Source organism: Pinus tabuliformis, chromosome J (assembly GCF_031772625.1).
Source record: "Pinus tabuliformis cultivar Carrire ecotype Pingquan chromosome J, CPIR1, whole genome shotgun sequence".
NCBI lineage: Eukaryota > Viridiplantae > Streptophyta > Pinopsida > Pinales > Pinaceae > Pinus > Pinus tabuliformis.
This window is the reverse complement of record NC_142295.1, coordinates 1,352,031,239-1,352,047,143: the sequence shown is the minus strand read 5'-3', so window position 1 is coordinate 1,352,047,143 and position 15,905 is coordinate 1,352,031,239. Positions and strand designations below refer to the sequence as shown.

Below are 15,905 nucleotides of genomic sequence, written 5' to 3'. Positions count from 1 at the left end.
TACACCCAAGGTATGGGCTTCCCTTATTATAATTGCCCTTGTACCATGGCATGTGGCTTGGAGCCTTTCTTATCGCCCCCACTTCATTCTATCACTATTTCACATGACACTTGCCATTTGATGGGTGTACCATGGACCTGTCATTCCCTTAGAGGTTGAAACCACCTAATAGGATCCTTTATTAATCCCTCTTTCCAAGGAAGGAAACATTTGGGCATGTCTAAAGCCCCATTTGGAAGGGCTTGCCCCATTTGCCCTCATTGATGGAGCATCGACTTGATCTTGAGCCAGTTGGAAACCCATGAGACCCATTTGGAGCACATAAAGCCCAAATTGGGGTTTGGAGATGTTTTGCAACATTTGGAGGGCATCCCCCTCTCATTCACCATTTTTGAGGCCCTCTCACCATTAGCACATGAGGCCTCAACGTTGCCCCTCTAGGCCCCCACATCACCCTAGCGTGGACTTAAGAAGGGTTATTCGACTTATTTTATGAGCTATCATGGTTGGCTTGTAACCATGGGTGGGTTACTAGACATTTTAGGCATTGGGCAGGCTTCTTCTTTTAATCTTTGAACTCTTAGATCATGTATAAGTAGAGGAGGCCTAGCCTCACTCTCATCATCACACTTTGGATCTTCAATCTCTCTCTAAAAGAATTCAGACCTGTAGTTAGAGGACGAAATTAGATGTTATTGATCAACTATGATGTTTGGATAATTTCGCTATTGTTCTTGGAGCTTCTATGCGGCAATTTTGTGGATGAATATATTCTTCTTTGTCTTGTAAGTGCTATTTGATGTTGTATTTTTGATTTGGTGAATGTTTAATGCATGGAATATTTTCTTATGGTGATTAATATGCCCTAATTGATGTGAATTACTTGAAGCATTAAAAACTATTGGAAATTCTTGCATGTGTTACTCATTAGACAATGAATGAATGAATGTTCCTAGAGGAATGATTGCATTTGCATCCTTGAAACTCCACAACAAGTGTCATCGAAGTGTAAAAATATAGAAGTCGTTTTGTTGCTGCTTCCATCAAGGGTAGTGAAATTCCTCTAGGTCTTCTTAAAGATCGAGTTGCCATTTCTTGGTTTATCTTGACTCCATTTCTCCCAGTAGGCAGGCACTAGGTCCTAGATCCTTGGTGATCACATTATATTTGAGAAATCATTCTTCTTTCACCTTTCCTTCACCTCTTTTCTCACCCCCTTAAGGGATAAGGAAGTCTCCGTAGCACTTGGTGAGAATTTCATTGAAGAAGAGCTTTTGCAAAACCGTTTGGACAATCTTCTGCGCTGGTGTCTCCTCTAGCTCTCCTCTTGATTTGAGGCAATTCTCATTGTGAAATCTCAATATAATTGATGCCCTAGCCATCGCACCAAGTGGGAACCCTAGGTGCTATCCTTCAACTTGGGGATCCTTGAAGGCTTGAGCTTTACTACTTGTTGAAGTATATCAATCATAGCCTTTTCTTTTGTCTACTAGGACCTTGGATGAACTTCTATCTTGTCAAATATTTCAACCCTAGGCTCCGAGTAGTCTTCCTTTCAAGGGGTTTTTTTTGGAAAGTCTTTCTATCTTCTCCGAAAGCTCGTATTTTTATTGAACCTTTCCATCGAATGAGCCACCTTGCCTCACTTAAAACCTACCCTAGGAACACTTATCACAAGTAAGGCACACTGGGAGTCTGGGACGACTCCTGTCAGTGAAAATCTGAGAAAAGAACGGGACATAGGCTGTGGTGACAGTGGGCCTTTGTCATAGGGTGTTGTTGGGCCCTCTAGCTTTAGCCTATTTACTAGACCTGCGAGTTTGTGCAGCAACAACACCCTTGCTATATACATGAGAAACTTTGCATATTTGTGTAGAATGGTTTGGATTCATATGGATGTACATGAATATATATGTTTTTCTTCAAAATTTAAATGTTTTATGTATTTTTAGTCAACTGGTCTTTTGATCTAGTTCCGATTTGGATGAAGTTTTTGCAGTCAACCAGTTCAGTCCTGATAACGTTGTGTTGAGGATGTTGCGATCATTTTCCATCAAGGAAAACAAGGGGAAATCTATTGTTTTCATTACTTGGGACAAATGTCATATTTCAGAGTCGATATCTAATGCACCACTTGACTTCTTATACATCTTATATATCAATTATATTTTTATGTTTATGTAGCAATGTGTTTGTTTGATGTTGATGTTGCTTTAGAAGTTTAAACAAATGAAAAAGATGATATTTTTTAGGTTTCCCAATAATGTTCGATAATTTCCAATAGTTTCCCTGATATTGTCTTTAATTTTATTTCATACTGCCGATGATAAATTCTTGGGAAATGTAACATTATAGCAAATTAAAAGAATATTTTGTTATTTCAATGTTTGCTTCACACTTAATGTAAACCTAATATAGACCATAGTTTTAAAACTTGGAACCAGTCTTCAAATTGACCAACTATTAAACCAGAACCCGATGGACTGGGATTGGATTGGATTTTGTTGAAATGTAGTGAGAGAAAGTCTTCTCTGGTTCGTGCCTTAGCTAGAAAGACCGAGTTTGTCTTTCCTTTGACCATGGACAAGTTTGTGGAGATGTTGAATTCATGCATAGTGTTGGAGGACTAGTTACACAGACCTTCTTCAGTTTGACTACAGATTGAGTGGCAATTATAAATTTAAAATAGGATGAGTGGGGCTTCAGTCCTTGATTGAAGGAAACACGATTTGTAACTACAAGTTATGCTTGGAGAGAGAAGAACTAGTTCGACTCAATTGACTTGTTAACCACGAGTTCTAAATTTTTGACCTGCCAATTTCAGCATGGATCAAATCAATAAAAGGAGGATGAAGGCACATGTATTCATTATTGTTTTGTGCACAAGGTTGTGAGACAAAGCAAGCGTCACGAGTTAGTGAGAGATAGGCCTCTTTGCTTGTGGTGTGCATGGACTTGAGGAGTAAGAACACACAGGTTATTGAGCTGATTTGCGCACAAATTTAGGAGTTGTGTCCTATTTAATAAGAGAACCTGGTGCGCATAGAAATAGGGACTGTGCTACAAAATAGGAGTTTTTGTGGCACAAATTTAGGCCCTAGTGCACTAGGAAATAGGGTTGCTAGTGCACAAGGTTTAGGAGCTGGAATCCAGTGTTTTGTAGGGAGTTTAAGTTAGTACAACAAAGAACAAGGTTATTCTAATATTGCCTTGTAAGAGATTTCATTGCTCAAGTTTTATTAATAAAATACTACAACAAAGAAGAGGGCTTTCCTAGTTGGGTTTCCCAAGAAAAATTAGTGTAAATTGTGTGACTGTGTTTATTCTGCTGCTTATAAGTGTTAAGTGCGTCTTGGTGAAAGAAAGTTAGTTTTAGATCATTCATCTAAGTAGTTGCAGAGTTCGTGGAAATTTAACATGGTATCAAAGCATAGATCAGTATAGAGACCAGCACAAGATTGACCAATTAGTGAACAACACATATCAAGTAGAAGGCTTGCACTATAGTATAAAGAACGATTCTTTGGATAACAGTATGACGTTCCTAGGACTAAGGTCATATCACAGTTGAGAGGGACTTAGGTAGCTCTCTCCATCTCAGAGATGTCCTCTATGTTCTAGGCCAGAAACAAAACCTTGTTTCAGTAGCTACATTTGAGGACAAGGGTTATGATGTCATCTTCAGCCGAGGTAAGGCCTACCTCTAGCACTTAGCTTCTGGATGTAAGAAGAAGATAGGTGTGAGGATGAAGAATCTCTACAAGTTCCAAGTAGAGATAGGCGCGACCTTGAGCAGCAAGGCAAGAAGTGCGAAAAGTAGAGAAGTTATGGTTGAGGAGAGCAGAGCTTTGAGGGAGTCCTTAGAGCAAGAGCAAGTTAGAGTACCTGAGAAGAAGCTTCTTAAGAAGGAGCCTCGACCAGTATCTCAGTGTGAGTTTCGGTTAGTTGGCAATTGGGCTGATCAACAAGCTGATGAGGAGCAGAGCCTAGGGCGAGTGGAGGCAGCCACTCAGTCAGTGACACCCAGTATAGGGAGAGTTCGAGCCAAATAGGAAGAAGAGTTGTTTAGGAAGCAGTACCACCTTCAGCTAGAGTAAGTAGTCACATAGATACATGGGGTACATGGCACTTATGACTGAGGTGATAGACTAGCAGAGCATGGTTGGAAAGAATAGGTCTTTAGATTAGATTCCGCAGAAGAAAGTAGGGAAGTTTTTTAGTTCAGAGGGAGCAGTTGCAACAACGAGGAATGTGGTAGTGTTGGAGACATATCCAGGTGGAAGAGTTTCTTCCAGAAGTACCTTCCTCGCTAAGAGGGAGTGTTGAAAAGTGTAGCGAGAGAAGGTCTTCTCTGGCTCATGCCTTAGCTAGAAAGATCGAGTTTGTCTTTCCTTTGATGATGGACGAGTTTGTGGAGATGGTGAATTCATGCGTAGTGTTAGAGGACTAGTTACGTGGACCGTCTTCAGTTGGACTATAGATCTAGTGGTAGTTATAAATTTAGAATAGGACGAGTGGAGCTTTAGTCCTTGATTGAAGGAAACACGAGTTGTAACTACAAGTTATGATTGAAGAGAGGAACTAGTTCGACTCAGTTGACTTGTTAACCACTAGTTCTAAATTTGTGACCTGCCAATTTTAGCATGGATCGAATCAATAAAAGGAGGACGAAGGCACATGTATTCATTATTGTTTTGTGCACAAGGTTGTGAGACAAAGCAAGCGTCACGAGTTAGTGAGAGAGAGACCTCTTTGCTTGTGGTGTGCATGGACATGAGGAGCAAGATTCAAGAAAGCACAGGTTATTAAGCTGATTTGCACATAGATTTAGGAGTTGTGTCCTATATAATAGGAGACTTGGTGCGCACAGAAATAGGGACCTGCTACGCTACAAAATAGGAGCTTTTGTGGCACATATTTAGGCCCTAGAGCGCTAGAAATAGGGCTGTTGGTGCACAAGGTTTAGGAGTTGGAATCAAGTGTTTTGCAGGGAGTTTAAGCTAGTACAACAGAGAACAAGGTTGTTCTCAGATTTCCTTGTAAAAGATCTCATTGCTCAAGTTTTATCAATAAAATATACAACAAAGGAGGGTTTTCCCAGTTGGATTTCCCAAGATAAATTATTGTGTAAATTGTGTGACTATGTTTTTATCTCTATGTTAATTCCGCTCCTTATAAGTGTTAAGAAATTCCGGGTCTTGGTAAAAGAAAGTTGTTTCAAATCGTTCTAGTGTTGCAAAAATCACGATTTTTTGCTTGAAACAATTAAATTGACGATTTTTTTTCATTTTGAAAAAATCGCTATTTAATTGTGATTTTTTCGAAAAATCGTGGTTTTTTCCTTAAAATCTTGATTTTTGTATTTTTTTTTGCCGATTTTTTATCGATTTTATCCCAACTTTTACGATTTTTTCCGATATCTGACCCATGCCGATTTAATCCTAATCGTGATGTTCGCAACATTGGATCGTTCATCTAAGCAGTTGCAAAGTTTTACGGAAATTTAACATATTTAGTGAACTGGTTTTAAAAAAAATACACAAAATAATTAATTTTTAGTGAAAAAATTATTTTTAAGATTGCAAATCATGGTTCCAAATCATAAGAGACAAAATATGCAAAGTTTGCTCATTTATATACCATGTAAGGGTTAATATAACAAAATGGCACTAAGAACAATACATATCAATGACAAAATATATAATAAATGAGGCTCTAAATGACCTCTAGAGTTGAAAAACCATACTACAACCTGGGCCACTCACCTACTACAAATCATTGATCAACCTGATTACTCATTAAACTCGTCACCATTACTAGAAATCGGATCATCAATAAGAGCTTAATAAACATCATCTGGCTTAGAGTCTTCAATTTTCTTAGATTTGTCAACCTTATAATATGGTAGAAAAAGCTTAACATGCATAACCAATCATTTTGATTTAAGTGAAGGGTTCATCTCCTCAACTTTATAATATTGTAAAAAAAGCTTAACATGCCTAAATAATGATTTTGGTGGGAGTGAAGTGTGCATTTTTGTTAAGGCCATTGTAGAGGAGTTCAACAATTAATATCACTAACGTTACAGGAGTTCAACAATCAATACCACGAACATCAATGTACATAAAGGGCTTGACGCTCTTAATTAACTACCTATCACATACTCATACATGATAGAATTCAGTGAAAATGTTGCAATTCTACCAATCCTAAGTGGGATATGAAATTCACTTTCTCCATATGAAGTTTGATAAAGTTGGAACCACTCTCAAACATCTTGATAAAGGTAATGCCAATTTCTACTTTAAGAATTTAACATTACCATTGATTGTCAATGTTGCTAGGGTTCAGGAATCAATTTTTTTTAGGGTTTAGGAGTTAGGTTTTTACAGTATATCTGGTTCAGGATGGGACTAGCCAATTCTCACTAGTTTGGTACAAAATTGGTCCACTGCTCTAGGTTGGTGGTCGGTTTGACCGTTTCCGGTTCCAACTGGGCTAGTTATTAAAACTATAATCTGGAGCAATTATGATTGGTTTGAATTTGAAAGGCATTGAGGGTTGCTAGATAATGTGTTGATTTGGGGTAGCATTGAATGTGCTCTAGCCACAAAATTTGGTGGAGAGGTTGGGGCACATGAGATCTCCAATACCCAGAAAGGGTTTGGGCAGATTCTAAACAGATCAGGAGATATTAAAATAATTAATATTTTTAATGAAGTCCCTAAGTCTAAACTTAGGGAAAATAAAATATTAATCTGTATTAATATGAATCTGTGTTAGAATGGTCCAAAAGACATGGATCAAGCCAGATCTAATCTTAGCCGTTGATTAGGGACTTAATCTCGGCCGTTGAGATGTCAACATGAAAAGTATAAGAGGAGGCTTGAGGGTCACTTGGAAAGTACACCAGATGATCAGTCATTCTATTCTCTAGAGCGGGGTTTGCCAAGAGAGATAGAATCAGTGATTGGGAGAGTAGTTGAGGGTCATTGAGTATAGAGAAACAAAGAAGGCAAAGATTGTGCTGGGAGAGCAGCACAGTAGCCGAGGAGGGTGACGCAGTGTCAGCAAGGGCTCACACAGGGCCACGCAAAGGCAGCCAAGTGCTGCGCAGAGTACTAGAGGGGCCAGCGCAGCTGACGCAGAGGCTCCCAGAGCTGACGCGGGGCCTCCTGGGGCTGACGCAGGCCTAGAAAGGCTGACACAGGGTCGATGTGAGACAGAGAGGGGCTGACGCAGTCCAGATTGGACAAACGCTGGTGTTGCAGAGCAGTTTTGTGTTGAGGAACTGCTGGAAGGATTTTTTGGGGTTTCAGCCAGGAGATTTCTCTCAAACTGTGAGGTATAGCTGCTAAGTAAATTCTCTGTTGGGTAGGCCAGTTTCGGCACCCAGATTGTACTCTGATATTGCTTAATAAGAAAACCCTCAGATAGCTGCACCGGTTTTCCCACATTGGGTTTTTCTAGGGACATTGGTCCAAAAATAATGGTGTCATGTGGTGTGTTTGTTCTTGTTTCTTTTAGTTGTTGATCTGTAATATGTTGAGCATGCACTGGTGTTTATTTTCAGTATTTACTTTGTAAATAACTTGTTAAAGAAAAATTAACAAGTAGGTAGGAATAAATCAGGAAAAGTGCATGAAGGGTTTCCAAATTAAGTAAACTTAGAAACTTCAACATAATGTCCATACAATGTCTGTAAGAAGATTGAACAGGTTTGGCAGGGCTATATGAGTAATTTAGCCATCATAGCTTGGTATTAGCCGTATCTTAGTTTGAGCTTTTTGCAATATTATTCGAACCTGAGGTGAAGACACTACAAAAGCAAAATTGATCACTATAGCAAAGTATTGTATTTTGTATGCAAGGGTCTTGGAAAGCTTGTAAACAATCATGATTTTGCCGTTTCCTTGATATTTCAATAAAGTAAGCGTGCTATGTAGTACCACACATAAAAGTGGAGGAATGCCAAGTGGCATATGTGCAAATAGAATTGACATTGAAAGTAAGGTAGCTTGGTCAATGCTTTTTCCATTAATCAAAGAAAGCAACTTCTTATCTTTCCTAAGCAGAAGAGCACATAGATTTCCATGTGAAGCCATTTTCTGATATGTTGACTAGTTTACTTATATAGGTAGGGGAGCTAAGAGCAATTTGTATGTCAGAGAAAATGTTGGGAATAACGATTGCCGTTAGACCAAAACCTGGAGGTGTTAGTCAACGATCGCATTGCCAGAGGTAAGGATCCACGAGAGGCAGTTAGTCCATGTCGTGAAACACACAGGGAGCGTTGGTTTATCCAATGTCCAACAATATCCCCCCAACGCGAGACGAGTGCGTATCGAACTCGTGACCTATGTTCTGATACCACTTCTTGGGAATCATGATTGCCGTTAGACCAAAACCCGCAGTGTTAGTCAACGATCGCATCGCCAGAGATAAGGATCCACGAGAGGCGGTTAGTTCATGTCGTGAAACACAGGGAGCTTTGGTTTATCCAATGTCCAACAGAAAAATGATCCTGTTTCAGCTTTGAAATGGATATTCGGTATTCCTAATTATGATCAGCAAGCTAAATTTCTTTTGCTATTGTGAATTTTATGCTAGACCTTTTGCAATCGGCCATTAAATCAGATTTTGTTATGAAAACCAATTTTCCTATTGCAGTAACAGGTAAAAAATATAGTCATGTGAGAGTTGCACATATCCTATTGTGTCATTCTAATATATATGATTTTTTAATAACTGCTTGAATGTTTTCTTTGCCTTGGCTTATTACGTATTTATTTTGATGGTGGTTCTCCTTACATCAGGATTGCAATGCCTGTCTGCAGATTGAGCAGCTAGAAACCAATTGTGAGTTAGCACAACTTGAAGGAAAGGATGTTGACAGAGGGGACTTGTATTACTTTTCTCACAGAGGAAGATGTGTTGATGCTGTAGGACAGATTCACGATACTGATTCTAGGTTTCAGCATACTTTATCAAAGACAATAAGTAACCTACCACCTAAGAAGAGCAGTTTTCTTCCTGTTGCTCTCCATAAACCTGGTGCCATTACATCTTCTGTCGATCCAGTATATGGCAATCATGACAAGTTTAAAATCAGAGCTGTTTCTGGGGAAGATGAAAATTCAAACATGCTATGGCCCCTTGATCGTCTAAGAGTCCTACTTGGTTTTCACACTGATGAGAAAATTCTTTCACACAGTCCTCCTCTAGAAATATCTGCCATGCATGCGTTAGCTCCTGCTGAGCCGCCCACCACAGCTGTTTCTCCATCACCCAAGGCCACACCTCCTGATAAGTATGATGGTCCCAGCCCATCGCCGTCATTGATAACAGTTTTGCCTTCAGTTCGACATTCACCCTTTCCTTTACCTACACATATTTCGAACTCACCACCTATTGAACAATTAGGCAAGAAGAGTGGCAACTCTAAGACAGTTGTTGTGGCTGTTGTTATTACTGCAATATCAACTTTTGCACTTGCAGGAGTGTTTTTTTACTTCTGCCAAAAATGTGCCACTGGTCGGCATGGGTCGAATGAGCACAAGGATGAGAGTCCTCTTCTATTTCCAAGTATGGACAATGGATCGGTCAATCATTTCTATGGTGAATCAAATGGGTTTAAGTGGGGAACAGTAGAAAATTCCACTGGAAATTCACATAAAGTAGCTTCTTTGGAAACAGGCAAAGCAGGAGGAATGCAGTTGTCTTCCTTCAATGAAGGGAACCATCTACATATCTCTGCATCCAGGACAGACATCTCCTCTACACAACCATCCCAAGAAGTTTCACAAATACATTCAACATTCATACATCCCTCATCTTCAGATTCTCCAGTGCCATTTCATGCATTGCAAAATACTGCCTCACGACCAATAAGACCTGCTCTCTCCTCCCATCCTCATTTGCAGTCTACTCATACTCAAATCCCTTCATTGTGTGAACCACCTTCACTTCTACTGCCACTGGATACCCCTTCTGCACATTCACCTGTAAAATCTACATCTCCCCCACCACCACCACCACCACCACCAATAAATAAATCCTCACCTCCTCCGCCACCACCACCAATGAAAAAATCTCCACCTCCTCCACCATCATCATACAAATCCCCATCTTCTGTGCCTGTTGCACCTGCGAAGGGCAAGTCTAATGTACCAATGCCACCTCCTACACCAGCAAAGAGCTCTAAGATACCTCCTCCTTTGCCACCACGTTCAAAGGCTGGTCAACCAATGTCATCTGCTGCACAAAGTGCTTTTGGTACTGGAGTTTCTGCAGGGCATTTAAATGCAGAAGGGGAAGATGGGAACCTGCAGCGCAAACTGAAGCCTTTTCACTGGGATAAAGTTCAAGCAAATCCTGATCATTCTATGGTTTGGGACAAGATTAGAGCGGGATCTTTTCAGTAAGAATATTTTCTTAACTTTGTTGTATCATGAAATGGTTTTTTCCATTATAGAATGTCAGATATAACTCAGTCCTATTTTTGCATGTCCTGTATTTCATAAAATAAAATATATCGATTTGGAAGAACTAATGTTCATTGCTAAGACTATTAAATTGGCATGGGCAGATTCAATGAAGAAATGATTGAGACTCTCTTTGGGTACAATTCCACAAAACCGAGTTCTGGAGTTGCGAAGCAGTCAGTTATTCCTCCTAGCCAGAACCTGCACCTTCTGGACCCCAAAAAGTCTCAAAACTTGGCCATACTTTTACGGGCATTGAATGTCACCAAAGAGGAAGTCTGCCATGCGCTATTTGAAGGTGAGCTATTTTGCTGCATAATTACTAATCATGTTTTCTTCATTTCAGCGATTGTCTAAATTTCATTTTAATGAATGGATCATACACCATCATGAGAGAAGTGAAAGAGTAAACTGTGTCTTTCTAGGTTTGGTCAATGATTAGTGATTGGCATCTGCCAGCATATGGTCAAGAGGTCAATCCATCATGTGAGGAAATGGGAGTGTAACTATATATATTTAGGTTTGCCCAGTGTTTAATGATTGACACCTATCAACAAATGGTCTCAAAGTCAATCCTCATGGTTTCTTCACTTGCATGGAAAGCCTCTCTCGTCAGGTCTTTTTCCCCTAGTTATAAGGAAACATTACACGTACATACTGTAGTGTGTAATCTCAATAGGACAAGATGGAAATTGCACTTCTCCTTTCATAACATATATGGAGAGAGATTTAAAGTTTTTTTTTGCACCAAAAGAAGCAAGTTGCATTCGCAGTTTGGGCTGGGAGAGATCTTCATTTATGTATGTACGTGGGTGATGCTAAAAATACAGTGGAAAAATTTAATGTCCAAGTTTCTAGTTTTGAGTCACTAACAATTTTGACATGGTCAAGTAGGTTGGAGTCACATAGACATTGTCTGAGCCAGTCAATTAATTGATTGGCAGAGCTGGTCAAAAGACAGCATGTGTTGAAAGATAGAGACCGTCATCAATGGTTATTGACTAGTGGTGACAAGCAACTATCACAGATCCTACAAAAGGGAGCACAAAGATAGAGTTCTAAAGTATACATCATTATAGTCTGAAATTATCCGTGACAATATTTTTCTTTGCTACATGATTGCTATTAATTGTTGAAATTTGGTACCGGAGGACAGGTGGTTCCCTTAGGCTTTGATCTTTGGCCTAGGGAAAAGTGTCCAAAAGAATTTAATTTTTCTCCTAAAGTGACTTTATAATTTTATAAAGTTAAATCTAATTTAAAAGTGACTTTAAGTGATAAAGTTATAAAGTCTAATTTTAAAGTGACTTTTATAAAGTCAATGAAAAATTAGAAAGGAAAAGTGACTTTGGAAATAAATGACTAAGTGGGTCTTTATTAAAGTGGGGTGAATTAAAAAATAGAAAGTGAGATTTAAATGAGCATTTAATCTCAACCATTGATCTAAATCTATTTCAGCCATTGGATTTAGAGATCACCCAAAAGTCACTTGGAGTTATATTAAAGGAGGAAAAGGAGGAAAAGGTCATTCATTCTTTCATGAGCAGATTGGGAGAAGGAGAGCAAGAGAGCAAGAGAGATTTCTGAGCAGGAAGGAGAAGGAGACAACAGCTTGGCACACATTCCAAGGCAGCAGTTGAGCAGATTTGTACAGCTGATTCAGCACATAGTGAAAGGCAGATTTTTGCACAAAAATCGAGGAGCAGTTTGCTGATTTTTCTGCACACAAAACGGAGGTCGTACAACATTTATTGCTGTCCTGTTTGCTGTAATTTCCAGATTGCTGTGAGGCACGGGAAAGGAGATAAGTTGTAAATTTGCTTGCTGATTTTTTGCTGAATAATTCTCACTGTAAAAAGACAATTTTCAGAAATAAAGAAGAGCTCTCAAACTGGTTTTCCCCAAGAGTTGTAGGGGGTTTTTCCAGGGTCAAGTTGACCAAAAATATCAGTGTTTTAATGTGTTTTAATGGCTGTTTTTAATTGCTGATTTTTAATTCTGCAATTTCCAGCATTCTGAAAAATTTCCAGAATTTGTGTTTTCAGCAATATTTATTTTTTCAGTCTGTTAAATGTATGGTTATGGGAATGGGCATTTAACTACATGGGAGAAATAAGGAGAAATTGAAAACCGGGGTGGGAAAATAGAAATTTTTACATGGTATCAGAGCTTGAGTGCTGAAGGGCAGTTTGGGACAGCAAAAGGAAAAATTACAGTTGCTGATTTTTCACTCAGAAAATTCCAGCAAGCTGATTTTTTCATAAACAACAGTTTTATCTTTACTACAGCAGTGCTATTTTTCAGTTTTAGGACAGCAGGATGTCATTGGGATTGAGGGTGGAGGATAGGCTGGATGGGCATATAAATTACAGCGTTTGGAAGGAGAGAATGCAGAGTATCTTTGAGGAGGCAGAAGTCTGGGATATCATGGTGCATACCGCACAGAACCCTGTTGTTGTGCCCACTGATGTTACTCAGTTGGCTGAGTATAAAAAGAAGAACAATAAAGGTAAGAGGCTGATTCTAGACGGAATCAAAGACCATTGCATTCCTCATGTGAGAGGAAAGAGCAATGCCCATGAGATGTGGACAACATTGTCCAATCTCTACCAGAGTACCAATGAGAACCGGAAGATGGTCCTGAAGGAGAAGCTGAAGAACATTAAGATGGGTAATGATAGTGCAGCTGGATATCTCACAAAGATTACCAATGTGAGAGATGAGTTGGCAGCGATTGGAGAGGCCATTCCATCCACTGAGTTGGTGCGTATTGCAGTGAATGGCCTCCCCCGTTCATGGTTGAACTTTGCTGATGGGGTTTGTGCACGTGAGACCCTTCCCACATGGGAGAGGTTTTGGGATGATTGCATTCAGACAGAGATCAGAAAGGACAGCTTGGGGCAGCCAAGCCAGTTGAGCAGGATGAGGATGTAGCACTGGTGGCAGGAGGCAAGAAAGGCAAAGGGAAGAAGCAGGCTTCCACAAGCAGTGGTGGGGGCAAAGGCAAAGGTAAAGGTAAACCGGGGAACACACAGAAGGACTATTCCAAGGTGAAGTGTTGGAATTGTCAAAAGATGGGACACTATGCAGTTGTGTGTCCGGAGAAGAAGAAGAAGAAGGGAAAGAACCAGGACGTGGCAGCTTCAGCTGAGATTGAGGACTTTGCAGGTCGTTTTGACCGGAAGTTTGCGTTCACTACATGTGAGTCCTCTAGTGCAGGATCACCTGCCACACAGGTTCAGAGGGAGCATGCTTTTCCCTCGATTAGCGGAGCATCTACAGGTATTTGGTATGTGGACAGTGGGGCTTCACGTCACATGACAGGAGTCCGTGAGTACTTCTCAGAGCTTTCAGAGAGTGGCACTGATATTGAGGTAGTACTCGGTGATGACAGAGTTGTTAGAGCAGTCGGGGTGGGGACAGTGACATTTCAGAGGGAGTCCAAACCTCCCTTGAAGGTGTCAGAGGTTCTTTATGTGCCAGGGATGAGGAAGAACCTCATATCCGTCTCAGCTTTGGAGGACAGAGGATATGACGTACTGTTCAGGGGAGGACAGGTGTTGATGTATCCCAGGGACACTCCAGCTGATTCAGCTAGAGTGATAGGTGTACGCCATGCAAAGGTGTACAAGTTTGCATTTCAGCCCCTTTTGGCATTGAGCAGTAGTACCGACAGCAGAGCTAGCAGTTCTGAGCTGTGTGAGATTTGGCACCGCAGGATGGGACATATGTATCATGGAGCCTTGAGGACATTGCGGGAGATCACTACAGGTGTGCCAGATTTCAGTACTGATCACTTTGATACTTGCAGAGGTTGTGCGATGGGCAAATTTGCCAAATCCCCTTTTCCCAGCAGTGACAGCAGAGCGACGGGGATACTTGATTTGATTCATTCCGATGTGAGCGGTCGGATGTCTCATGTTTCCTTGAGTGGGTATGAGTACTATGTTTTATTCATTGATGATCACTCCAGGAGGACCTGGATTTATTTCTTGAAGACCAAGAGTGAGGTCTTCAAGCGGTTTCAGGAGTTCAGAGCTCTTGTGGAGACACAGACAGGCCGAAAGATCAAGTCCTTGAGGTCGGACAATGGAGGAGAGTACACCCTTGGAGAGTTTGTTGACTATTGTGCGGAGGCAGGCATTAGGAGGGAGTTCACTGTTCCTTACAACCCCCAGCAGAACGGGGTTGCGGAGAGGAAGAACAGATCCATCATAGAGGCTGCCAAAGCTATGTTACATGATCAGGGGTTGCCATTGTTCTTGTGGGCAGAGGCCTGCAACACAGCTGTTTACTTGCAGAACAGGAGTCCGCATCGTGCCTTGGGGCACATGACTCCGGAGGAGGCTTTCTCTGGGAAGAAGCCTGATCTTGGTCATCTTCATATCTTTGGATGCATTACATACTCCTATATACCCAAGGAGAAGAGGACCAAACTAGAGCCCACCGCAGAGAAGGGTATCTTTGTGGGCTACAGTGAGACCTCAAAGGCCTTTCGGATTTACATTCCTGCACAGAGGAGAGTTGTTGTCAGACGGGATGTGAAGTTCGAGGAGGACAGGGCCTTTAGGAGGTCACGGGAGTTAGAGTATCTGGATCAGCCAGACCCTCAGCAGCAGTTGAGTCAGTCGCAGGGATCCAGTGGGCAGGGATCAGGAGGATCCGGAGGTACATCTATGAGGATGTCAGGTCCGTCAGTGAGCAGTGGCTCATCGAGCCAGAGGGGTGGTGCTCCGGGCAGCATGCAGAGCAGTTCACAGAGCAGTTCACTAGGGAGTCCACTGATGGACAGTTCACACGGTACCTCAGCTTCTACAGGTTCAGGTGCAGGCAGGAGGACAGCAGACAGACAGTCAGGAGTTCAGGCTACTGATGATGATGAGGAGGAGGAGTTTCATTCTCCGGTGGAAGAAGTGCGCTCAGGGAAGAGGAAGCCCAAGTGGCTTCAGGACACCTTGAGAGATGCCACATCTGTTGCTGAGCCGAAGAGGCCGGTCAGAGAGAGTAGACCACCTGAGAGGTTTTGTAGTTATATGGCGATGGTTACCAGCATCCTTGACTCTGAGCCTTCTAGCTATGAGGAGGCAGCTAGCCAACAGGTCTGGAGAGAGGCCATGCAGGAGGAGTATTCTTCTATCATGAAGAATGATGTTTGGGAGGTGGTGCCGAGGCCTGAGGGCAAACCCGTGGTTACTTCCAGATGGCTTTACAAGGTAAAGCATGCTGCAGATGGCAGCATTGAGAAATTCAAAGCGAGGTTTGTGGCTAGAGGGTTCTCCCAGGTAGAGGGAGTTGATTATGAGGAGACCTTAGCTCCCGTGGCTCGATATACTTCGATCCGCTCCATTATATCGATAGCAGCAGAGATGGGTTGGAAGATCCACCAGATGGATGTGAAGACCGCATTTCTCAATGGCTTCA

The 15,905-nt window shown here is 41.3% G+C and overlaps 1 protein-coding gene across 6 annotated transcripts in view; it reads left to right on the top strand.

Moving 5' to 3' along the window:
- LOC149232384 (uncharacterized) overlaps positions 1-15,905 on the top strand; it is a 105,950-nt gene that overhangs the window by 23,875 nt on the left and 66,170 nt on the right. For 4 of the 6 annotated variants that reach the window (XR_016248141.1, XR_016248142.1, XR_016248143.1 and 1 more), the window contains exons 2-3: positions 8,817-10,420; positions 10,589-10,782. Coding sequence is in view for 1 of the 6 variants with exons in the window: in XM_089379397.1 (XP_089235523.1) it covers positions 8,817-10,420; positions 10,589-10,782 (1,798 nt within the window). In the remaining 5 variants the exon portion in view is untranslated. The remainder of the gene's footprint in view (positions 1-8,816; positions 10,421-10,588; positions 10,783-15,905) is intronic. The other 2 variants (XR_016248144.1, XR_016248145.1) reach the window with 1 other exon arrangement.